This window comes from Schistocerca nitens, chromosome 1, assembly GCF_023898315.1.
Source record: "Schistocerca nitens isolate TAMUIC-IGC-003100 chromosome 1, iqSchNite1.1, whole genome shotgun sequence".
NCBI classification, from domain to species: domain Eukaryota; kingdom Metazoa; phylum Arthropoda; class Insecta; order Orthoptera; family Acrididae; genus Schistocerca; species Schistocerca nitens.
In genome coordinates, this window is record NC_064614.1 from 692,997,524 (window position 1) to 693,023,887 (window position 26,364).

The 26,364-nt window shown below is 37.9% G+C and overlaps 1 protein-coding gene across 2 annotated transcripts in view; it reads right to left on the reverse strand.

Annotated features, from left to right (window-relative positions):
* LOC126259440 (density-regulated protein homolog) overlaps positions 1-26,364 on the reverse strand; it is a 52,185-nt gene that overhangs the window by 199 nt on the left and 25,622 nt on the right. For both annotated transcript variants that reach the window (XM_049956259.1, XM_049956266.1), the window contains exons 4-5: positions 22,844-23,020; positions 44-183 (exon numbers count right to left, since the gene is read on the reverse strand). In XM_049956259.1, coding sequence (XP_049812216.1) covers positions 44-183; positions 22,844-23,020 — 317 coding nt within the window. The remainder of the gene's footprint in view (positions 1-43; positions 184-22,843; positions 23,021-26,364) is intronic.

The following is a 26,364-nucleotide window of genomic DNA, read 5'->3' on the forward strand; positions in this document are numbered from 1 at the left end:
CACAATACATGTACAAGAGAGAACATGCTGATTATGAACTTACTTCTGGCCACTTTTCTGGGATAATGTCAAACAAATCATCTTTAACATCACCTTGAATTACTATTTCATCTTCTCCCGTTACAGAAGATCCACATGCAAATTTTGTGCCAAAGAATTTTGCAGCCACTTTTAAATCTATGTCTGAAAATGAAATATAAAAATTTAGTACAAGATCATCTAGTTAAAACTAACCTTACAGTGTACATTAGTATAAAATTGTGTAACTGGTAGTTTGTCTTGATACTACATAAGAAAATAAAGATTATGGTAGGTCTCCTTGGCACTCTTATACATGGTTTATTTTTTTCATCTCCTTGACTACAGCTGCTTCAAATTTTTTAGATGAGGTGGACAGGCACAATTCTAGCGAAAAGAAAGGGAACATATCAGTGGTAGAATTAAAGTAAATGAGGACCATAAAATGTGGCAAAGGAGAGTAGAAGGGACAATGACAGAAGAGACCAAAAAAATGTAGTGCAATGTCACACAATAAGAGAAAGTATAATTATGTTCAGTAATAGTGTTAAGTAAAAAGTTAGTGACAGGAAGGGAAGAGAAGCACAGAGGTTAACACAGCCCATAATTGCACAGGATACTGACTTCATAAAGAGAAATAATTTGTGGCTACTATGAAACATAAGTTACAAAGATAAGAACTAAGAACCTCTGTTAGAGCATTTGAAGAGGAAATAATTCTATAACTGGAATATATAACAATACTTATTTAGTAATTTTTTAGAACATTTCTCTTGGAAACAGCTATTTGTTATTACTTAAAAATGAACATGAAAAGTTAGCATTCGTGAAGTGTAGCACCTGCTCTGTTAACTGCCACCGTCTACCATCATGGTGTGAGGTCTGAAGATGGTCTAAAACATACCAAAACCAGTAACCTCATAAAAAAGAAGTTTCTTGCAGTCAAAATAATATACGGAAGCACCAAAGTAAAACTATTTTTGACTCGCATGTTTTATTTTTGTATGATGAAATTGGTTGGAAACAAACACTTTGTAACTATTGGTGGATGGAGTAAACTGATGCAGTGTTCTTTTAAAGCCAATTATTTCCTACCATCTTCACAGTCAACAAAGTATACAATTTTACACAACTTCTCTTATAAAAAAATGTATTTTTGAAAGATTTAATGATAAACAAAAAAAAAAAAAAAAAAAAAGCTTTCACACATTTGGTGTTTCAAGCAAACAGATAATAGATCTATTGCTAATTTGCTCTGTCATCAGTCACTACTTTTGTTAGATCAGATCTCGTTTCAAGAGTTCTGTTGAGTTCCGATTAGCCTTTATCAAAATTGAAGTGCTTATATATTTTGTGGAAAGGCAACACTGCCAAGACAGTATCTGAGAAATAATGTTTCACGTTTTTTTTTTTATTTATTTATTTATTTATTTATTTTTTTAGAGCCTCAAACAACTGATTTTCATTGCAGTTCTCACAGCCATAATTTCATTTCGCCATACACTAACCAGGAGTCATGTGGTATAGTGTCAGATCATGTAAATACATTATCCTTCTTCAAAAATAATATTCATATACAGAAAAACAAATTCTGGAGGTAGCAGGGGTAAAATCCAGGAAGAAAAAGTTTATTCACAACTTTTATAGAAATCAGTCTGTAGTTGTAAAGAGTTTAAGGACAATAAAAGGGAAGCAGTAGTTCAGAAAGGATAGAACAAGGTTGTAGCCTGTCTCCAATGTTATTCAAGCTGTACACTGAGCAAGCAATAAAGGGCACCAAAGAAAAATTGTGAGAAGCAAGAAAAGTTTGAGATTTGTCGATGGCATTGTATTTCTGTCAGAGACAGCAGAAAAGGACTTGGAATATCAGCTTAATGGAATAGACAGTGTCCGAAGAAATTTCTTTGGAAAGCCAAATGTTTTAAACTACTATATAGGTACGTCCATTGTTTTTAAATTGATTCGGGTACTCCTAAGCTATCCACTGTTTAAAGATTTCATCCAACAACTAAACACAGAACTTTATTTTTCTTGACTCTTTTGAAGTTTGACCTGTCCAAATAGTTGTGCATGTCACAAGCTGCTTCCAGGACAGGGAAATGTGTCGGCCCAGATCAAATCCTCCCAGCGGATTAATGATGAGGGCTGATACCCAAGTCCTGGCTCACTTATAGGCTTGACGAACATTTAGAAAACAAACTTCCTGTCAGATTAAAACTGTATGCCGCACCGAGACTCAACCTTGGGACCTTTGCCTTTCATGAGCAACTGCTCTACCAACTGAGCTACCCAAGCATGACTCATGACCCATCCTCACAACTTTCATTCTGCCAGTTCCTTGTCTCCTAGCTTCTAAACTTAACAGAAGTTCTACGAACCTTGCAGAACTAGCACTTCTGGAAGAAAGGATACTGTAGAGGCATGGCTTAGCCACAGCCTGGGGGACATTACCAGTTTCACGCACTTTCGCATGAGTACCACTACACACATGCAACTGGGATACACATATTCCATCCAGGAATGGAGGGGGAGAGACAACTGCACCACTGTGGGTGTGCAGGCACCAGAAAAAGAAAAGCTTTCCTGAAGTTTCCACTGTTTTCTTCCTTGCATCAACAAGATATCTGTATATGTAAGCTGAAGTTGCATGCTTGCGTCTTTCTGTACATGCAGGAAACTTGACCTGTTTTGACTATTAGATACACTGAATAAGCAGGAAGGTTTTTATACATAATTTATAAATATTTTGTACACATTGTCTAGTTGTCTGAATTATGATGAATCGAACAATGGAAACTCCAGGTAGGTATATTAACAATGTGGGAAAAGATATATTGCTACTTATTGTAAGGAAGACACATCAAGTCACAGACAGGCACAATTAAAAGACACCCACATCCTTCGACAGTACACACACACACGATTGTGAACTCCACCATCTCAGGCCGGAATGCAACATCACATGGGATGCAAGCAGCGATATTGAAGGGATGGGGAAGGGGAAGGGGAAGGGATAGTAATATACAAGTGGGGGGAGAGATGAACACAGTCTGGTGGAGTGTGTAGGGTCTAGGTTGCCAACAGGTGCAGCATAGGAGGTTGTGGAGCAGGGAGGAGGGGAAAGAAAGGAACAAAAAAGAAGAGGAGCAGGGAAAGATGGACGGGTGTGTTGGCAGAGAGCTGCAAATAAATGGTGGGAGATGAGAATGGGGAGGAGATGATAGGACAGAGGGGGTGGAAAGCAGTTGTTAGTACTGCTCAGTTTTGTGATGGAAAGTTGAGAGCAATTGTATAAACTCCTCCAACGGTAAAGTTATGTTAGATGAATTTATCACGCCACCAAAACCTTTGAATTTGCCTCTTACTAGAAGTCACCCAAAACAAAGATTCCAAACTTTACCATTACAATACTGCACTTCAAATGATCTCGTTCAACAGTCAGCAAGTGGTTTTATACCAACATTTTAAATGCAGGGTCAGGTTTACCACCTGACAGGCAGTCTTCTTCCATATCATGCTGATGACCACAAATTTTTGCAGATTTACTTCATTGCCGATCCTAAGACGCATGCAGCTACATGAAGTAATAACAATTCAAGATAGGACACAAATTAGTCACATCACTTCGAGGTATTTTACATTCACACAATGTACACATACAGTCTTTCAAAACTGCTATGGAATGCGTTCCTCCTAACATCCCAGATTACAGTGTAGTTGCTTATTATCATTATAATGCTCTGTCAACTACCGAAGTAGTGATTGTGATTGCTGTATACCAATTCAACAAAAAGTATATCATGCTACAAAGTCTTGATGATAATCTCAAAAACAATTCAGAGTTACATCAATCCTACGACAGCCTACAGAATCCCTTGATGTTAAGTCAATGTAGGGATGGAAACTCATTGATACCCCTCAAGTTGGTCCTGTTACTAAGGCTTCACTACAGAAAATGAAGTCTCCTGCATTATTGATATCTTATAATGGAGCACAAGGACAATTTTACTGTTTTATTGAGAGGCAACATGTTACTTAATTAAAATTTAGTTGATCAAGACACTAAAATCGCATCAGAACATAAAACATTTACACAATTCAATCGAACAAAACTGTGCCCTAAAAATTATGTTCACTTGCAGGATGCCTTTCTTTCATAAGAACGAAGCAATTATGTTGGACTACCACCAACTTTTATTGGAGGAGCAAACAGTGTATACACAAAAAGACACAGTGGGGGGAAAAAAGAAAAAATGGAAAACCTGATCTTTTCATCACAACAGTTCGCAATCTGAACTGGCCAGAGGTTCAGTGTAACATACGCCTTAATGTACCATCCCAAGACAGGTATGACAAGAGTTAATAAAGTGTTTCATTTAAAATTGCAGAAACTATTTTTCGTACATAAAGATCATATCTTTGGTCCTCCATGCTATCACCTATACACAGTTGAATGGCAAAAATATGGATTGCGATACATATATCTGCTTCTATGTGTCATCAATAAAATCAGGCCAGACAAAATCGACACTTTAATCACAGCAGAGGTACCAAATGAAGAAGACCCAGTACTTTATGACACTGTGGTAAGACACACAGTTTATGGCCCATGTGGAGCTTTAAATCCTAATGTGATGTGTATTAACGAAGGAAAATGTTCAACAAAATTTCCAAAATTCTTTCAGTCGTATATCTGCTGATAATGATGGACATCCAAAATACAGACAATTGTCTCCTGAGGAAGGTGGACTACAGGCTACTGATCCAAAACTATATAACTGACAATAGATGGGTGGTGCCTATAATAAACTGTTACTCAAAATATATGATGGGCATGTAAATGTGGAACTGTGTAGTTCTGTGAAATCGATAAAATGTCAAAAAGTACATTAACAAAGGCAGCGCTCAAGCTACATTTACCTAGCAGTTGACAAAAGAAGAGCAACAATTTCAGTTAGGCCACTGTACATGGAATCAAAACATTCCATCAATGGAACCAAGGTATACTGGTTGAAGGTCATACTGATGTTAGAAAAACAGATGGTCCTGGCAGCGTTCATCCTTACAGCAGCAAATGCTTTCACTTGAGAATGTTACCCATGTTGTAACAGGCTACTTCTTTTACATGCTAAGCACCGAGAAGGTGTGACATATGATGCTTTCCAAGGAGCGAGCAAAGTTGTGGGTCTACTAGAAGACGATTCTCACTGAAAATATGATATCTGAAGCTGCAATGTGCTGTACAGCAAATCATTCAGACATTTAATTGCTGTCATCATATCATTTTGTGCAATTACTGACCCGATGCACCTTTGGCAAAATTACTGTGAAAGCATGGCTCAAGACATATTGCATTGTAAATGACAAGAACTCTCTTCAGATGATATGATTACAACCAAAATATTTTTGCTGGACCTGTACTTGAATAAAGAGGTTCATTCTCTATCAGGCAAATACATAACAGATTTCAGACTTTCTTTACCAACAAATTTAAATCTGTCAACCAAATACATATTATTTGTGAGAAACAACCTATGATATTTCCCAACTGTTTCAGACTGTTCAAGACGAGTGTTGTTTGAATCACAAGCAAAAAATGGTTACAACTTTGTAATGTCATCAACCAACAACAATGAAGAGTGTTTTTTTTTTTTTTAATGCACCTGGAGAAACTGGCACGACATCTGTAATTAATCTAATATTCACAAAATTCAGATCTGGTGGAAAAATTGCCCTTGCTGTGGCATCATCTGGCAGTGCAGTCACACTTTATGAAGGCAGTTGAACTGCACATTCCGCATTCAAATTTCCCCAGAAATTTTACGGCGGCGACACCAGCATCTGTAAAGTTTTTAAGCAAAGCAATACTGGTAAATTGAGGCAGAACTGCACTTCGATTGTCTGCGATGATGTTTTGATGTCCCATAAAATATCCATTGAAGCACTCGACAAAACAATGCCAGACTTGTGTAACAGCAATAGTCCTATGGGTGGCTGCACTGTTTTGTTCTCTGAGATTTCTGTCAAACTTCACCAGTAATCAAAAGGGGGACAAGTGCAGAAGAAGTCAAGCCATCATTGTAAAGATAACACCTATGGCTGCACATAATAAAAGTGCAACTTAAAACTATTATGAGAGTTCTATCTTCCAGATAAGATAATATACACTTTGCTAATAACTTACTCAAAATAGAAAATGGCGAATTTTAAAGCAACAAGCAATAAAAATAAATATTAATACTGTTTTTGTTTTGGTACCAAATGGCTCTTAACTGAAATAGGATGCCCAAATATTCATAATGTGCCAACTAAGACACTTGACAGTTTCATCAAAGGGCTATATTGTCACCTACAAATGAATGTCAATAAACTAACTGATTTGATTACATCAGAATTTGAGACCCTGTCACAAATTTATTACTCTGTTGACACGGTCTTAAGCTTAGTTTACACGACAACACTGGGTTGCATGCAACAGCATGCAGGATGCGCATTTGTGCAACTCGTCAGTGAAAATAAGCAGTTTCGGCTCATTGCAACTTTGGCGACACTACTTGCCCAAGTTATGATGTTACATGTGTCAGTATAGAGTGAACAAGTTGAAATACGAAGTGGAGAACAGAATAAATACTTCGCTTTGTGGACATCTATGCTATGCATAGGTGTTTGGGGGAATTTCAATGCTGTTGACTACAAAAACAGGCAGTGTTATGTTGCTGCACTTTTGGTCATCCTGCATGATCTGATAACCCAAGGACTGACAATGTCTGAGTGACAGCACACAATAAATTTAATTAGGAATGTTATACAAACAAACAAAGAAAAATGCAGGCAAGCAAAACATATGGCGGTGGAATAGCCCACATCTACAAGACAAAAGTCCTGTGGTTCGAGTTGGCTGGTTTGTTTTCTTAGGGAAACTGTGTACAGGAGAAAAATCTGCTAAGCTGAATTGAACTTTACTGAATACTGATTTATTTAAAGAGTCAGAGTAGTGCTTTACATTCACAACATGTAGTACTGACATATATCTGATATATATTTTTAAACACTTAAATTTTGCCAAGGTACAGCTCCATCTGTAAGAAAGTAGGTGGAAAACCAATCTCTTGTTAATGCAGCTTGTTTTGGATAATTAGTGCTGACTGCTTGCAGCTTTGCACGATCAGCCCCCCGCCGCATTTATGCTTCTTCATACCCTTGGCTGATAAACTCTACTATCAACATTCTCTTCCCACATTACAGTATCTTCTTTCCTTATTGCGTTGTTAACTGTATTTAAAAGAAATGTGAACTGGTCTGGTGGCAGTCTAAGATAATTAAAATAACTTTTAGGTCGCTGAAAAACGGAGCTGATGCCTTTTCTTGATCCAGTCTCGAACCCAAATACGTTTCTTAAGTCTTTTAATCTTTTCACGCAAAGAAGCATTAACTCTGCCACAGCTCATACAGTTGCTAAAATTTTCATTTACACCAGAATATACAGCACTCAGAAATGATGAAACAAATATACACTGACGGCACTGCGTCTATAGGCATACACAAAACCATTTGCATGCAACGAGTGGCACAATCCACTGTCTTAGTGTAAACTAGACTTCAGATAGAGAAAAAGCTGTGCATTACTCTACTTCATTGATGCCACCTGGAAATCTGCCACATAAATTAAAATTAAAACTAGGTGCACCTATTGTTTTATGGAGAAATTTGAGCCCACCCCAATTTTGCAATGGAATAAGACTCTGAACCCCCCTATGAACCATGGACCTTGCTGTTGGTGGGGAGGCTTGCGTGCCTCAACAATACAGATAGCCGTACCGTAGGTGCAACCACAACGGAGTGGTATCTATTGTGAGGCCAGACAAACGTGGTTCCTGAAGAGGGGCTGCAGCCTTTTCAGTAGTTGCAGGGGCAACAGTCTGGATGATTGACTGATCTGGCCCTGTAACACTAACCAAAACGGCCTTGCTGTTTTGGTACTGCGAATGGCTGAAAGCAAGAGGAAACTATAGCCATAATTTTTCCCGAGGGCATGCTGCTTTACTGTATCATTAAATGATGATGGCGTCCTCTTGGGTAAAATATTCCGGAGGTAAAATAGTCCCCCCATTTGGATCTCCGGGCGGGGACTACTCAAGAGGACATCGTTATCAGGAGAAAGAAAACTGGCATTCTACGGATCGGAGTGTGGAATGTCAGTTCCCTTAATCGGGCAGGTAGGTTAGAAAATTTAAAAAGGGAAATGGATAGGTTACAGTTAGGTATAGTGGGAATTAGTGAAGTTCGGTGGCAGGAGGAACAAGACTTTTGGTCAGGTGAATACAGGGCTATAACTACAAAATCAAATAGGGGTAATGCAGGAGTAGGTTTAATAATGAATAAAAAAATAGTAGTGCGGGTAAGCTACTACAAACAGCATAGTGAATGCATTATTGTGGCCAAGATAGACACGAAGCCCATGCCAACTACAATAGTACAAGTTTATAAGTATACAAGTTTGTACAGAGTTTCAGGGAGAGCATAAGGGAACAATTGACAGGAATGGGGGAAAGAAATACAGTAGAAGAAGAATGGGTAGCTTTGAGGAATGAAATAGTGAAGGCAGCAGAGGATCAAGTAGGTAAAAAGACGAGGGCTAGTAGAAATCCTTGGGTAACAGAAGAGATACTGAATTCAATTGATGAAAGGAGAAAATACAAAAAGGCAGTAAGTGAAGCAGGCAAAAAGGAATACAAACATGTGAAAATTGAGATCGACAGGAAGTGCAAAATGGCTAAGCAGGGATGGCTAGAGGACAAATGTAAGGATGCAGAGGCTTATCTCACTAGGGGTAAGATAGATACTGCCTACAGGCAAATTAAAGAGACCTTTGCAGAAAAGAGAACCACTTGCATGAATATCAAAAGCTCAGATGGAAACTCAGTTCTAAGCAAAGAAGGGAAAGCAGAAAGATGGAAGGAGTATATAGAGGGTCTATACAAGGGCGATGTTCTTGAGGACAATATTATAGAAATGGAAGAGAATGTAGATGATGATGAAATAGGAGATACGATACTGCATGAAGAGTTTGACAGAGCACTGAAAGACCTAAGTCGAAACAAGGCCCCGGGAGTAGACAACATTCCACTGGAACTACTGACAGCCTTGGGAGAGCCAGTCCTGACAAAGCTCTACCAGATGGTGAGCAAGATGTATGAGACAGGTGAAATTCCCTCAGACTTCAAGAAGAATATAATAATTCCAATCCCAAAGAAAGCAGGTGTTGACAGATGTGAAAATTACCAAACTATCAGTTTAATAAGTCACAGCTGCACAATACTAATGCGAATTCTTTACAGACGAATGGAAAAACTGGTAGAAGCCGACCTCAGGGAAGATCAGTTTGGTTCCGTAGAAATGTTGGAACACATGAGGCAATACTGCCCCTACGTCTTATCTTGGAAAACAGATTAAGGAAAGGCAAACTTACGTTTCTAGCATTTGTAGACTTTGAGAAAGCTTTTGACAATGTTGACTGGAATACTCTCTTCCAAATTCTAAAGGTGGCAGGGGTAAAATACAGGGAGCGAAAGGCTATTTACAATTTGTACAGAAACCAGATGGCAGTTATAAGAATCGAGGGGTATGAAAGGGAAGCAGCGGTTGGGAAGGGAGTGAGGCAGGATTGTAGCCTCTCCGCATTGCTATTCAATCTGTATATTGAGCAAGCAGTAAAGGAAACAAAAGAAAAATTCGGAATAGGTATTAAAATCCATGGAGAAGAAATAAAAACTTTGAGGTTCGCCGATGACATTGTAATTCTGTCAGAGACAGCAAAGGACTTGGAAGAGCAGTTGAACGGAATGGACAGTGACGTGAAAGGAGGATATAAGATGTACATCAACAAAAGCAAAATGAGGATAATGGAATGTAGTCGAATTACGTCTGGTGATGCTGAGGGAATTAGATTAGGAAATGAGACACTTAAAGTAGTAAAGGAGTTTTGCTATTTGGGGAGCAAAATAACTGATGATGGTCGAAGTGGAGAGGATATAAAATGTAGACTGGCAATGGCAAGGAAAGTGTTTCTGAAGAAGAGAAATTTGTTAACATCGAGTAAATCTGTCAGGAAGTTGTTTCTGAAAGTATTTGTATGGAGTGTAGCCATGTATGGAAGTGAAACATGGACAATTAATAGTTTAGACAAGAAGATAATAGAAGCTTTCGAAATGTGGTGCTACAGAAGAATGCTGAAGATTAGATGGGTAGATCACATAACTAATGATGAGGTATTGAATAGAATTGGGGAGAAGAGGAGTTTGTGGCACAACTTGACTAGAAGAAGGGATCAGTTGGTAGGACATGTTCTGAGGCATCAAGGGATTACCAATTTAGTACTGGAGGGCAGCGTGGAGGGTAAAAATCGTTGAGGGAGGCCAAGAGATGAATACACTAAGTAGATTCAGAAGGATGTAGGTTGCAGTAAGTACTGGGGATGAAGAAACTTGCACAGCATAGAGTAGCATGGAGAACTGCATCAAACCAGTCCCAGGACTGAATACCACAACAACAACTACAACAACAAGACTCTGAATAACCACCTTGAAAATTTGTTATGATCAACTGCACAATACTACCTTCCTGTGGAACTGGAAAAATGTTGTTTGATACCAAGAATAGTAATGATACCCACAGATTTACCTTTCCAGTTCAAACTCCAGTTTCCCACTAAACAAACCTTTGGTGTGGCAATTAACGAAGCACAGGACTAGATACTGAACGGTGTTGTAATTGACGTAAATATGCAGCATTTCTCACATGACAAGCTGTACATGACCCTGCCATGTGGGTAATGAAAACGAGTTATCAATACAATATACACAGAAATATTTAAAATATTTGTGGGATCATAGTTAAAATGCAAAAGCTTTCAAGGGTTTCTTATCAAAGCTTAAATGCAACACATGTAATTCAACTTTTTGTTCAAATATGATCACTACTAGAATTTGGCGATTAAAGTTATGTAAGGTTATTCTCAGATTTTTTAATCATAACTATATGCAGTGGCAAGTTACTTAACATTGTTCTCCGATTCTTTGTTAATTGTATGCAGTGGCCCGTAACTAAATTTACCACTACTACACTCAAGACATCTGACAGTTCATACTTTGCGTTCTGTGTGAATCCAGGGTGGGTCACTAGTTTAATACTAAATAACGTGTGTTTAGTTGTAAAGTACCTCTCCAAATTTGATTTCTAATTATTATTCAATGTTTTCTGACAAGTAAGGTGGGTCTGACTAAATACAATCAGCTTTAAATCACAATTTTCATCTTCTGTTTTCCTATGGTGCTCCTTTGTACCTATATCAAACATGGCACCTAAAATAAAATTTCATCAAATCATCTTGCTTGGCTTGGAAGTTCATGTTGACATTTTCCATGATGGTGAATGAAATAAGGTTTTTTTTAAAAACAACCCTTGAGTGGGCGAACCTGTGTATAAAGTGCACCCGTCACAAATAACATTGTTTTGTACCATTCCATAGTTGTTTTACAATTTTGAGCCACTACCTCCTTCATTATTGCTTCAGCTAACAAGGTAACGAGTTTTGTTGCGTAAATCCAAGTTGAAAAACAGTAATATAAAATAAATAGCAAGCTGGCTTAGAAAATATTTACAATCAGTGCATAAAATGACCTAGATTGCAAGCTAACAGCACAATCCCACAATGAGGAAGAGAATTAATTATAAATTAAGCGTTTCACAGGGATCTGATGCAACTGCACTGTTTAATGCTTCAAGTGGGTGATTACTGTGTGGTAACACCTGTGTGCGGCAACGGAGTGATACAGCAAAGAGAGAGAGAGAGAGAGAGAGAGAGAGAGAGAGAGAGAGAGAGAGAGAGTGAGAGAGTGTGTGTGTGGGGGGGGGAGGTACCGAAGGCATTGTTGGCTGAAAGCTTATTTTGTGACAGTATTTTTGTTGTGCCTATCTGTGACTCAGCATCTCCACTATGTGGCAAGTAGCAACTATCCTTCTCATAATATTGTTAGCTCATATAATGGTAGTTTATCATTGTTTAGTTAAACTAAGATTAAACTGTAATTTTGTTCATACAAGTCTACCTTGGTAATATAAAAGACAGCTACTCTTTACATATGTACAAAGTGTTAAAATCTGTCTCAATGAAAACACAATGTATTTCTTTTTTATTTACTCAGACATGTTTTGACACCTGTGTGTCATCTTCAGTGAATCAAATTTATTTTTGTAAATTATCAAACATTTCATTAATTTTCAGATGAGAAAGTAAAACAAACGAAACAATAGAGATATGACTATGAACTTTGTTTGATATTTTACAGAAATGTGATGCACAGATGACACATAGGCGTCAAAACATGTATGGGCATGTAAAAACGAAATACATTGTGTTTTGCGCAAGGCTGTCCTTTTTAAGAAAAAAATATTAATGTTTTATTTTACAATAACACAGCCACCAACAAAAAACAATTTCAATTCTTAAATTTATGACAAAAAGTACCTCTAGGGTTTACAGCTGTTTGCAAAAATCCCAGATCACGTAAGAAACAGATTGCCCAATCGCTTGGTCTAGCAGGCAACCCTTGTCAGGGAACAGCCACCAGGCGGCAACAGCGACACACCCTTACTTGTGGCACCAACCACTAGATGGCACTCCGTTCTGTGAAATATGTGGCAACATCGTCCAAACGCATGCAGCTTTCCACCATTTGGCGTCTGTGAAGTACAGCTGTTTCTGACATACCGGTGGTAGTGGATCGAGTCGTCATGTCGAGGGCGTGCGAGTATATCAACTGTGGAATGAGTAGACGGACAAATCCTGAACTAAAAAGTTCAGATTTCCCGTCAAAGATAAAGAAAGGTTACGGGAGTGGATTTTAAATTCAGATAAATCAATAAATTAGTTATGAGTAAGAATTAATAAAGAGCCCTAAGCATTCGATCCTATCTAAATTTTGTCGATCTTATATTCTGATATAACGTGGCAGCCCTTCCTGTACAAGAATCATAGCATACCATTTTTAAATGAAATCTTTGCTGCGATTTGGACTTTTTTAAAACTGTTTATTCACTGCACTATTGTAATTTTGGCTGTAGAGGCATTTTTGTGTGCAATGTGAAAACTGAAACAAATATAAGATATGGATAACAAAATGCAAAGCATAGTGTGGTAACATTTGGTAAACAATTTAAGAAGCATTACCTTACAAGACCTTTCCCTTGGTATTTGAAAATGGCTCTAGAGCTGAAATCGCAACAGGGTCATTCCATGTCAAGTCACCCAGGCCTTGACACCAACCATGTCAGATTTTGATGAAACTTGGTACAATTACTTCTTTTATCATCCTGAAAGCACTTGTAAAATTTTTTTGCTCTATCTCTTATAGTTTTTTTTTTATAAATTTTTAAAGTTTTTAGATTTGGCGTTGTTTCAGCAGTCGGAAACTGTAACTCAAACGTGTCCTCACAACTAAAAAAATTTGTATATTAAAGAATACTCAAGATATCAGTACGAAATTTTGGAATAAGTTTGTGTATTATATCTAAATGTTAAAAAAAATTACCATAAAGATATATTAAATTCTTCCAAATGAAAAAAATTTTCAAGTACAGGGCGTTTCAAAAAGAAAGAGCAGATTTCAAACATTTATTTCTCAAAAACTACAAATGATAGAAACACAATTCCAACGGTCCTTCACTCAATATGAGTACCAAATGTTACACAACAAATATCAAAACTGTACCTCAATATGAGCACCATTTGTTACACGACAAATATCAAACCGGTATCTCATTTCTTGCCACACACGACGCAACTGGTCTTTAGTTACCGAATTCACGGCCGCAACAATTCGATGTCGTACCTCTTGAAGAGTAGCGGGCATAGGTGGGACATAAACACAGTCCTTTATGTACCCCCACAAATAAAAATCGCAGGGAGTAAGGTCTGGTGACCTGGGAGGCCACAGACGATGACATTGATCTTGTGCTCCTGCTCTTCCAATCCACCGTCCTGGAATGGTGTTATTTAGGTACCGTCGTACAGGTTCAGAGAAGTGTGGTGGGGCGCCATCTTGCATGAAGATGAAGTGATTTGAATCTTCCTGAAGTTGAGGAAATAGCCAGTTTTCTAACATGTCCAGGTAAATGGTTCCTGTGATAGTTTTCTCCATGAAAAAGAAAGGTCCATAAACTTTGTTTACCGAAATTGCACAAAAGACGTTAACCTTTGGTGAGTCTCTTTCATGTTGAATAACGTCCCTCGGAGTTTCACTCGCCCAAATTCGTACGTTATGCCGATTAACTTTACCAGAAATGTGAAACGTTGATTCATCTGAAAAAATTAATCGTTCGGCAAAATTGTCCTCTTCCATGTCCTGTAGAATTGCAGTTGAAAATTCGAACCTTTTGTTGTGGTCGTCAGGACGCAATGCTTGCAATAACTGCAGTTTGTACGGCTTCATGTGCAGACGGTTACTCAGAACGCGCCATACCGTTGTTTTAGACATGTTTAGTTCGTGACTTGCCCGTGCCGTGGATTTTCTAGGGCTCCTTTCGTAAGCTGCACGGACACGCTCGACATTTTCATCCGATGTGCGTGGACGACCCGTGCTTTTTCGCTTGCAGATGCAACCATCTTCTACGAATCTGTGATGCCACTCATAAATTTGCTTATGACGAGGCGGCTGTTTGTTGAATTGACGGCGGAATGCACGTTGCACACCAACAATGGACTCTAACTTTGCAAATTGCAGCACACAAAATGATCGTTCCTGTGGTGTCGTCGCCATTTTCCTACAAACAAACGCCAGCGCCACTGCGGATTTGCATGGAACTTCTGCGCGGACCATTGAAAAACTTTGAACCTTTCTCTGACAAGAAACGTTTGAATTGTGTTTCTATCATTTGTAGTTTTTGAGAAATAAATGTTTGAAATCTGCTCTTTCTTTTTGAAACGCCCTGTATTTTTTTTTTTTTTTAGCTAACGGATGTTTAGTTTTACAAAAACTGCAATATCTAGAGTCTCAGACCTGATAGAAAGCTCAAATTTGTTTTAAAATACTCTTAATTGTATAGGCTATTAGATAAAAGAAAAATTATGTTGGCTTTTTAACCTGTTTAATAGTTATCTAATTTTTAAAATAATATTAATTATATTTTAAAAATAAAAAATACCAAGTGACTTAGACACCGAAAATAAGTTTTTGTCTTCTTGGAGTAACAATGTACACTTGGATTTTGTATTGTTACTCCTGTGTTTTGAAGTAAAAAATTATTACAGTGTTAAATAGTGCTTGGATAGTATTTTATTAAGTTTATTCGAACTCTCATTAAGTACTGTTAGTTTACAGAGATTCTTTTCCAATATCCTATAAAAGTAACCAGAACAGTAATCAGACCAAAAGTGAAATCAGTATGTCAGATATTCAAACCTGTAGTGTAGGGTTATTTAAAAAATCTGACTGTTTCCAAACAACCTACACACCTTCAAAAAAGTTACAACCGGTATCAGAATTGAGTGAGGAAGAAAAAGATTTGATCCACTTACGATCTGGAATTAATCTGTGTGAATTTAAGAATATATGTTCACACCACAGCTACTACTTTTTAAATGTTTTTGAAAAGTATCACACAACGTGTGTAGACCCACTAAAAAAACACAAAAAGTCCATCAAAAAATCGTTGAGAAGTGTAGGCTTGGATCTTTCTAAACAATTACTGACAAAAAATATTAGCATAAAACCTGGACAAAAGCTTTGCTCAACATGCCGTAACTTTTGTGAGGAAAAATTAAGAGTTGAAGTCAATGAAAGTGAAACAGATGATGAAGTCATGGTTGAATTAGAATCATTGGAATCCAGAAATGAATCCCTCGTACTAACAAACATTGCTCTTGATTATTTAGGTTTAACACCGATAAAGCTTAATGGCTTGTCAGAACAAAGTAAAGGGTCTTATTTTAAAAGGAGGGTTAGCAGTATTGAAAAGACTGCAAAAAAGGCGGTTTCAAAAGCATTAAAATATGATGCACCAAGTTCTGATGATGACGAAGAAGATAAAAGTGTGGTTGAGAAAGCAAAGGATTTTGATGTAATGATTTCTCTTATGAAAGAGAAGATTTCATCTGTTGGGAGGTCTAGAAAAATCCAGATTCTGACCTTGGCTCCAGATTCTTGGACTCGAAATAAAGTGATGAAAGAATTTAATGTGAGTGAGTACATGGTGCGACAAGCTAGAAAGCTAAAATCTGAAAAGGGTATTTTGGAAACTCCTGGTCCAAAAAAAGGTAAAACTCTTTCTGAAAATACAGTAAGACTTGTAACAGATTTTTATGAAAAGGATGAAAGTTCCAGAGTGCTACCTGGAACAAAAGACAAATTAAGTGTTCAAAAAAATGTGTACATGCAAAAAAGACTCATTTTGTGTAACTTGAGAGAACTCTATTATTCTTTCAAATGGGAGAATCCCGAGGTAGAAGTAGGATTTTCAAAATTTTGTTTCTTGAGACCTAAATGGTGTATCCTTGCTGGTGCTGCAGGCACACACACTGTATGTGTATGCAGTATCCACCAGAATGTTAAACTATTACTGGATGCTGTGAAAATTGAAGAATCTTATAAAGACCTAATTAAGATGCTTGTGTGCAACACGGAAAACCAAAACTGCATGCTACATCATTGCGACAGCTGTCCTGCAAATACTGCACTAACTGAGTACTTAACTGAAAAACTAAGTGAAGATTATGATTTAGAAGAAGAAATTGTAATCAGTCAGTGGGTTAACACAGACAGGGCAGAAATGATCAAACAGTCTATCAGTGTTGAAGACTACATTTCTTTATTGGTTAGGTCATTGGAAAAGCTCACCCCGCACTCGTTTATAGCAAAATCCCAATCAGCAGCCTTTAAAAGATTGAAAGAAGACCCACCACCCAAAACAGCAATTATTGTGATGGATTTCAGTGAAAATTATTCCTTTGTTATACAAAATGAGATCCAAAGTTACCACTGGAATAGAGGTGGTTGTACTCTACACCCAGTTGGAGTTTTTCTAAGAAATGAGGAAAACAATGTTTTTGTTTCCAACCACTGTTTTATTAGTGACGACCAAGAACATGACACTGGTTTTGTTAACTTTGTACAAAAAGAAATTACAAAGTGGCTGTCATTACATCATACTGACATTGACTCAGTTCACTACTTTACAGATGGTTGTGCTGGGCAGTACAAAAATAGAAACAGTTTTAAAAATTTGACTGAACACTTGAGAGACTTTAATTTGAAGGCCCAACACACTTTTTTTGCAACAAGTCATGGGAAGTCAATTTGTGATGGCCTAGGAGGAACTATTAAAAGAATTTTAAGGAAAGCCAGTCTACAGCTTTCAGACGAAGAACAAATAATGACAGCAATCGATGTGTACAAGTTTTGTGAAAAAAATATTGAAAACATTCATTTTCACTTTATTGACTAAAAAGAAGCTGATTTGCTACGGTTAAAACTAGAAAAACGTTTTTCAGCAACCCGAACCATTCCTGGAACTAGAAGTTTTCATAACTTCAAACCACTTCCAACAAACAACCTTGAAATTAGAAGGACTACAGATAGTGTAAAACCCTCCTTAGTCTTTTCTTTCCATTCTTCTTCTGATTGGGTTCGTGTTGAACCATCCGTAAATAGCTATGTGGCTGCAAATTATGATGGTAACTGGTACTTTGGACTGGTAAAAACAATATTCAATGATGAAGAAGCTGCAGAAATTCTATTTCTACATCCTTCAGGACCAGCTGCATCATTTTATTGGCCTGAAAGAGAAGATTCCTGCATAGTGCCTTTGGAGCACATAGTCTGTGTAGTAGACACACCTCAATCAAGCGGCACTGGGAGAATGTATTACTTCAAAAAAGACTGTATCAAAAGAACTGAAAGCTCTTGGATGAAGTGGAAAAACAGTTTGAATCAGCATTAATGTTTATTAAAAAGACAAAATTACTCAAAAAATTCAATGTTTCAAGCAAACAGTTGGGTTATACATAAGTGTCGTAAGTAAACTATCTTCGTACATAATTCTAATGTAATCTACTATAATTAATAAACATGTTAAAAAGCCATCATTATTTTTGTTTTATCAAGTAGCCTATATGTTTAAGAATAAATTAAAACAAATTTGAGCATTCTATCAGGTCTGAGACTCTAGATATTGCAATTCTTATAAAACAAAACATCCGTTAAAAAAAAAAAAGAAAAAAAAATACACATATTTTTTTTTTCATAGAAAATATTAGTATATTTTAATAGCATCATTTTTATCTTCAAATACGTATAATAAATAAACTTGCTGCAAAAATTCATGATGTTATCTAAAAGAGTTTTTAAGATAAGCAAATTTAAAGTTTTGAATACAAATTAAATTGACCATTTCCGAAGGTTCAGAAAACGCAAAACATAAAAACTTTAAAAATTTATAAAAAAAAAAACCTGTAAGAGATACAGCAAAAAAAAAAAATTGCAGGTGTTGTCAGGATGGTATTAGAACCATTTGAGCCAAATTTCATGAAAATCTAAGGAGGTGGGTGTAAAATTTATTTTTTATTGGGTGATTTGACATGGAATGACCCAACAGTGAAATAAATGAATAATAGCCGTCATCTAACTGCTAGGTCATCGGTCCCTCTAAATCCTGGTATATACTAGAGCGAACGAAGTGAAGAGTGTAAAACCTCGTTTACACTGCAGCAAACGAGTATTCATAGATAATTTGCCAATTTTCACTGCCATTCGTTTATACTTGTGAACAAGCGTTTATACTGGAATGAAGGGAGGAGAATAGAAGAGAATGAGCATAACATGCAAACTATAGACGCTGCCTATTTTAATTTTTTTTATCTGTGCGCTAATAATCCTCTCACAGCTTTCACTCGAAAACAACACTACTTATAGCAAGTAACAGGTCTGCGCGAGTGCGGATACCCCAGTAATAACTGTGTTGCAGATAAAAGCGTACCTCTCTTGCGAATATTTGCGGGTTATCTTTAAACTGTACAAAGTAAATTTTTGACATAATTATGGTTTGCCGTCTGTGGCTCTTCAAAGTTGACACCGCCAAAATATGCTCGAAAAACACGCTTCCACTTGTATATTACCGCGTTTGCAGCCCCCTTTCAACAACAATCCAAAATTCATCGTTTTGTGCCACTCTTATATCATTTACGATAAGTTACGTGCAAAGTAAAAGAATTTAAATTTGAAATGACTGTCACTGAAATATGTCCAGCATTAATTCGCATCATAACGGAGTGCGGATTTTGAAAACTTTCTAGTGTTAACCTGCACATGGAGATCTTTTTTACCACCATAATCCGTATGAGAAGAGCTGTATAGCAAAGAGGAAATAGACGGCATGGAATGCGAGTGTAAAACCTATGCGACTGCAATACAGTCTGCATTTAAACAGTAACTCGCGAGAAATGTTTGTGTGTTACGTTTCATTTATTTCATCTACATCTACATCTACATCTATACTCCGCGAGCCACCTTACGGTGTGTGGCGGAGGGTACTTATTGTACCACTATCTGATCCCCCCTTCCCTGTTCCATTCACGAATTGTGCGTGGGAAGAACGACTGCTTGTAAGTCTCCGTATTTGCTCTAATTTCTCGGATCTTTTCGTTGTGATCATTACGCGAGATATATGTGGGCGGTAGTAATATGTTGCCCATCTCTTCCCGGAATGTGCTCTCTCGTAATTTCGATAATAAACCTCTCCGTATTGCGTAACGCCTTTCTTGAAGTGTCCGCCACTGGAGCTTGTTCAGCATCTCCGTAACGCTCTCGCGCTGACTAAATGTCCCCATGACGAATCGCGCTGCTTTTCGCTGGATCATGTCTATCTCTTCTATTAATCCAACCTGGTAAGGGTCCCATACTGATGAGCAATACTCAAGAATCGGACGAACAAGCGTTTTGTAAGCTACTTCTTTCGTCGATGAGTCACATTTTCTTAGAATTCTTCCTATGAATCTCAACCTGGCGCCTGCTTTTCCCACATTTGTTTTATGTGATCATTCCACTTCAGATCGCTCCGGATAGTAACTCCTAAGTATTTTACGGTCGTTACCGCTTCCAATGATTTACCACCTATGGCATAATCGTACTGGAATGGATTTCTGCCCCTATGTATGCGCATTATATTACATTTATCTAAGTTTAGGGAAAGCTGCCAGCTGTCGCACCATTCATTAATCCTCTGCAGGTCTTCCTGGAGTACGTACGAGTCTTCTGATGTCGCTACTTTCTTGTAGACAACCGTGTCATCTGCAAATAGCCTCACGGAGCTACCGATGTTGTCAACTAAGTCATTTATGTATATTGTAAACAAAGGTCCTATCACGCTTCCTTGCGGTACTCCCGAAATTACCTCTACATCTGCAGATTTTGAACCGTTAAGAATGACATGTTGTGTTCTTTCTTCTAGGAAATCCTGAATCCAATCGCATATGATTGTGAGAAATAAACTTGGTTTGTAGAATTACAGGAGCTAATCTACATTCTTAGATTGAAAACTCGGGAAAAACCACAGCTGATCATGAGCTACTACAGTCAGCAGTGTGACGAATGCATTTCGCGCGCATCGCTCTAGCCGAACGCAAATCAGCGTCATTCACGTCACCGAAGATACAGCGTTGCCAGTTCCGCGACATGGACAGGTCAGTTAGCATTGTAGCGTCGCCTGCAACATCTGTTGAGCGACGGGAAAACTATTTTTTCCGTTGCCTGTTCTGCCGTAAGGACGGTCAATCTGTTTCTTACGTGATCTGGGGCAAAAATAAAGGTAACTTTATAATTCAAGTAGATAATTTTGTCACCTACATGTAATTTGTGAGCACAGTTAGCACTAACCACCACCTTTGCCATGCTTACAGGCGGACTGAAACTTCGAGGCCCCTAAATGTGCAGAATGGAAAGGAAAGTGCCGCTGGTGCTGAAACTGCTGAGAGGAGACAAAGCGCTTAGTACAGAGGCACGTGGAATTGCCAACAGTGGGATTGTGGATTTTAAACCATTCTAGTCTTACACACGTAGGCCACAAAGTTTCAACTTGACTGTTTGTGCATGTACAAACGTAGTACTTTGTGGGAGAGCCACACTCAAACGGCTTGCGAGCTACAGTTTGTCGATTATTGGCATAAGCAGATCAAGGGTAATGGAATGTAGGTGAATTAAATTATGCGGTACTGAGGAAATTAGATTGGGAAATGGGGCACTATAGGTAGAAGTTGAGTTTTTTTTTTCTATTTGGGTCATAAAGTGACAATAGTCAAAACAAGAGAGAATATAAAATGCAGACTGGCTGTAGCAAAGAAAGCATTTCCGAAAAAGATGCGTTTGTTAACTTCGAATATAAATTTAAGTATTAGGAAGTCTTTTTTAAAGGTGTTTATATGGAGCGTAGCCCTGTACAGATGTGAAACAAGGATGATAAGCTGTTCAGACAAAAGGAGGATTGAAGCTTTTGGAGTGTGTTGCTATGGAAGAATGGTGAAGATTAGATGGGGAGATTGTGTATCTAATGAGAAGATACTGAGCGGAATTGGGAAGAAATGAAATTTGTGGTACGACATGAGTTAAAAAAAAGGAATCTGTTGATAAGCCACATCCCAAGGCATCAAGGAATAGCCAACTTGTTAATGGAGGGAAGTATTAGGAGTAAAAATTTTATGAGGAGACCTAGGCACAAATACAGCAAGCAGTTTCAAACGGATGTACAGGGAAGTAGTTATTGAGAGATGAAGAGGCTTGCACACAATAGGCTAGCATCAAGAGCGGCATCAAATCAATTTCGCGCTGAAGATGACGACAACAGTAAGAATGTATAAAGCCCCTGGAACTATAACGACACCTCCTACAGTCCTACTTTTACTCTGCATTTTAATACTCAGCCTGTTGCTGAATCTCAAAATGCATATAATTTGGTTGCATATAATTTGATGGCATTTTTATTTTGCCTGCAACCCATCCTTACCACAAATGCCTTAATATAGTTTCAGATTCATGTAAAAATAAAAACTGTTCTCAGCTGACTTCAATCACGGTTTGGTAAAATCTGCTTATGAGTTACAACAGTTGCCTTGTAATCATATCCACATAGGAAGCACCAGAATTGTTGTAGCAAGGTTTGGCACATTGTTCTGCTTCTACTCCAATAATAAATTGCGACTATCATATGACAGATGGATACATGGGACAGACCTCACACCTAGCCTTTGCAGAGGGCATTGGCTATGAGCTTTCAAATCAGCAGCAGTATATTAACATGGGCTGGCATTCTTTGGAGGAATAACTGGCATTGTGTTGAGGGTATTCTCATTCTACTGTTCCTTATATATGGCTGAATTATTTTTTAGAAGAGCCATAAGCAAAACTGGTGCTAACTTCTTCTTAAGACATCATGAAAGTGATCCACTACACAGCAAATGCCCAACTGAAAGACTGAAGACATAATAATGTTCTGGATGAATGAGGGCAGGAAGTAACAACTATGGGTGGCTGCAAGTGATTCCTACAGAGGGCTCATATATGTACAGATGAGTGGATGTGACTGCACTACAGATATGTTTGAAGAACTAACCTTCACAGGAGTATTAATTGCGTGTTAGAGAATGTTTATGAAGTCTGGAGTCAACTGAGTCCACAAAATAATTATACATGCAACAATCTTCTCTGTTATTAACAGTTTGATTTAATGAAATGATAACATCATTGCGATTCTATGCGTACTGAAGATAATGAAATTTTCTTACCAAATGTGCTTAGACCGGTAACAACAGTTACAGACTTCTTTTTTCCACGAGGAGCACGAGAAATACAAACTTGTTTTGGGCCATCTTCCTTCTTTTTAGCTTTCATCAAAGCCTTTCCACCTCTTTTCTGCCGTTTTTTCTCTTCTTCTCCCCCAGGTTCATTTTCATCTTTGTCACCTAATAAAGAAAATTAACCAAAAATGACAAAGACAAAGTCATTGGTAAAATAAATCCTGGAATGAATGTGCAATATCGTTAAAATTTTGGGCATTTAAATACTAGCTGCAAGCAAGTCAATTAAGAGTTGGCAAGAAGAGTACATAACCCCCCCCCCCCCCCCGAGTTCTCTCTCTCTCTCTCTCTCTCTCTCTCTCTCTCTCTCTCTCTGTGTGTGTGTGTGTGTGTGTGTGTGTGTGTGTGTGTGACCAGCATTAGTAAAAGAAATGTACAACAGCTGAAAAAATCACCAGGAAGAAAGGACACAAAGAGAATGCACCACAGATACATTATAACGCACCTGCCATAGTTTTTAAGGTTCGCTTGAGGTAGTCTGACATTACACCTACCCACGGAGTAATTCCTGCACACAAGCATTATGTAATGCACGACAACTGCACCTATCGTTTACACATATATAATGGATTCTCTGCAGCAGCCCATGTCATTAAAGATACTCAACAACATATCAACCGTTTCCTATGAGTTGGCAAACCTACGTGTAGGGTGCTCTTAATATTTAAGAATACATGGTTGCCCCAAATGTAGTGCTTTGATTGGGAGGTTTGTGTATTTAGACTATATAACTCCTCTGATAAGATAAGGCTCGTACCTAGGTAAGGCTGAAATTAAGCCCATAGCACGTTATGTGAATATTTTTATGACTAGGGCAGGAGTGGTATTATCGTTTGTTTAACTTTTAGTGCTGAACCCCATAGCAGTCAATCTTTCCTGGTATGCAAGTGTAATATATGAGTTGCTTGTGTTTGTATTTTTCTTTTCCATTCTATGAGATGGAGAAGCAAAGTAAAGAAAGAGAACTAAGAGGATTTGTTGAGACAATCAAGCAGACATCAACAAACATGACGACCACAAATGACACAGTGGAGCCTGTTAGGCAAAGCTTGGAAATTTTATATCTGTTTGATGTCTTTCCTTTCAGACATGTCAGAACAGAAACCATTATCTATCCACAGCTGTACACATACATGATAAAATGAAATAGAAATTATGACAGAAAGGCACTGAAATAATTTCAGTAGTGATGTGTGAAAATTCGTGCCGTACCAGGACTGTAACACTGATTTACCACTTTATACAAGCAATAGCCTTAACTGCTTTCCTGTCTGAGCATGTTCCCCATCCAACCCAAAATTCCCAACTTGTTGTACACTACTTATGTAGTGCTCCCTGTCTACCATACTCATTGCTTTTCCAGAAGAGTTTGGGAGAGGAGTGCATCCACTTGGAAATTATTTTTAATAGTTGTCAAGGAGTATACAGTGGAACTTCAATTTTATGTTCTCTGACTTTTGTTTTTCGCAATTCTACGCCATAAATTAACTGGCCCCCTGAACAACTAAGAGCAATGCTAAAAACATTCCCCCATTTTGTGTTTCTTCCTAGTAAGGTTTAACTCGATTCTATGTTCTTACTCAATGCCTCACTTGATGTTGTCCTGTTTTCTTCATACTGACATTTTATGTGACTGAGGGAGTTATAAGTGGCACAAAAAACAGACGGTTCACACCACGGTTGTGACAGAGTTAAGGGAATATTTTTGGCTGTTGTGGAGAGGGGAGACATGAGAGGAAATGCTGGCATAATCCACAATCGTCACTATCCACACAATTTGCAACGTTTAGCTTCACCACGCAATTATGATACAGCTGATACAGCTGCTGCTATGTTGTGGCAGCAATGGGGGGGGGGGGGGGGGGGGGGAGGGAAACAGGACAGTCGATGCAAAGTGGTTCGGACCATGCCATTATGTGACAAAGGGGCCCAGCCACCACCTTCTCTTTAACTCAGTCTCTTCTTCTTGCATGTATTTTCAATTTACTCTACTCAGCAACAATGTCAATTATCAACCTTTTAAATTTAAACTTTGAGTCTTTAAGAATATGCTCAGTCACGATCAAGGAAACACTGGCCACTTCTGTCTAGTGAGCTCTTATTGGCTGGCAACTTTTTACATCATACAACAGCCAGCACAGCCACCAAACCACACTAGCACATGTAAAATGAGTGTCTGCTGGATGTGTGGAGAGGGGGAGTAGCCCTTCAATGATGGGAGTGCAGGTGTGAAATCATTTTGTTAAGTACTGAAAATATCATGCAGATCATGTGCTGTGGGAGATATGTCACAAGAAATAGAACACAGGTTTTGCAATAGCGCATTTTAAACATTTTTGTGTTCAAATCTGACACGATTCATTTGCAACAACTACATACACACTTAGCACCGCACACCGTAGATCATACAAGATTGTTAACAGTGATAGAAGGCATGAAGCAGGACTGTAGTGCCTGAGCTGTCTTTTAAATTAATATTTTACACAGTGTACAGAAATTCATTGAACTGATTAATAATAAGCTCGTAAAGTCAATTGGGGAAGTAAACTCTCACCTCTATTTCTCTCATCAAGCCTAAAATAACACTGACAGAGTGGAGAATATGAAGTTTGGGTAGTAAGAAAAGCACTAAACAATAACAGCAATGGTGACAAAGTTTGCTATTAAGCAGACATCCACATTTATCATTATGGTTTAACCTCTTAGCTACTATGATATTTTACACTTTTCCTTGCTACTTTGTTAGTCATATATAGCACATGAAATAAAAATCACTATCTCATAACTTATTTTACAAAATAAATGAAGCTACTTTAGCTACATCCTTCTGAATCTGCTTACTGTATTCAATTCTTGGTCTCCCTCTTAAGATTTTTACCCTGCCAGGCTTCGCTCCAATTCTGAATTGGTGATCCCTTGCTGCCTCAGAATGTGTTCTACCAACCGATTCTTTCTTCTTGCCAGGTTGTGTCAGGAAGTTCTGTTCTCCCCAATGCTATTCAGCACTTCCTCGTTAGTTACATGATCTACCTATCTATTCTTCAGCATTCTTCTGTAGCACTATATTTCAGAAGCTTCTATTCTCTCTGTGACTAAACTATTTATTGCCCATCTTTCACTTCCATACATGGTCACATTGCATATAAATACTTCCAGAGAAGACTTTCAAACACACAAATCCATGTTTGATGTTAAAAAACTCTTCTTCAGAAACACTTTTCTTGCCATTGCCCATGTATACTTTATATCCTCTCTACTTCAACATCATCAGTTATTTTGCTGCCCAAACAGCAAAGCTCATCTGCTACTCAGGATGTCACATTTCCTAATCTGATTCCCTCACCATCACTTGATTTAATTAGACTACATTCCATTATCCTCATTTTGCTTTTGTTGATGTTCATTTTATATCCTCCTTTCAAGATACTGTCCATTCCATTCAACTACTC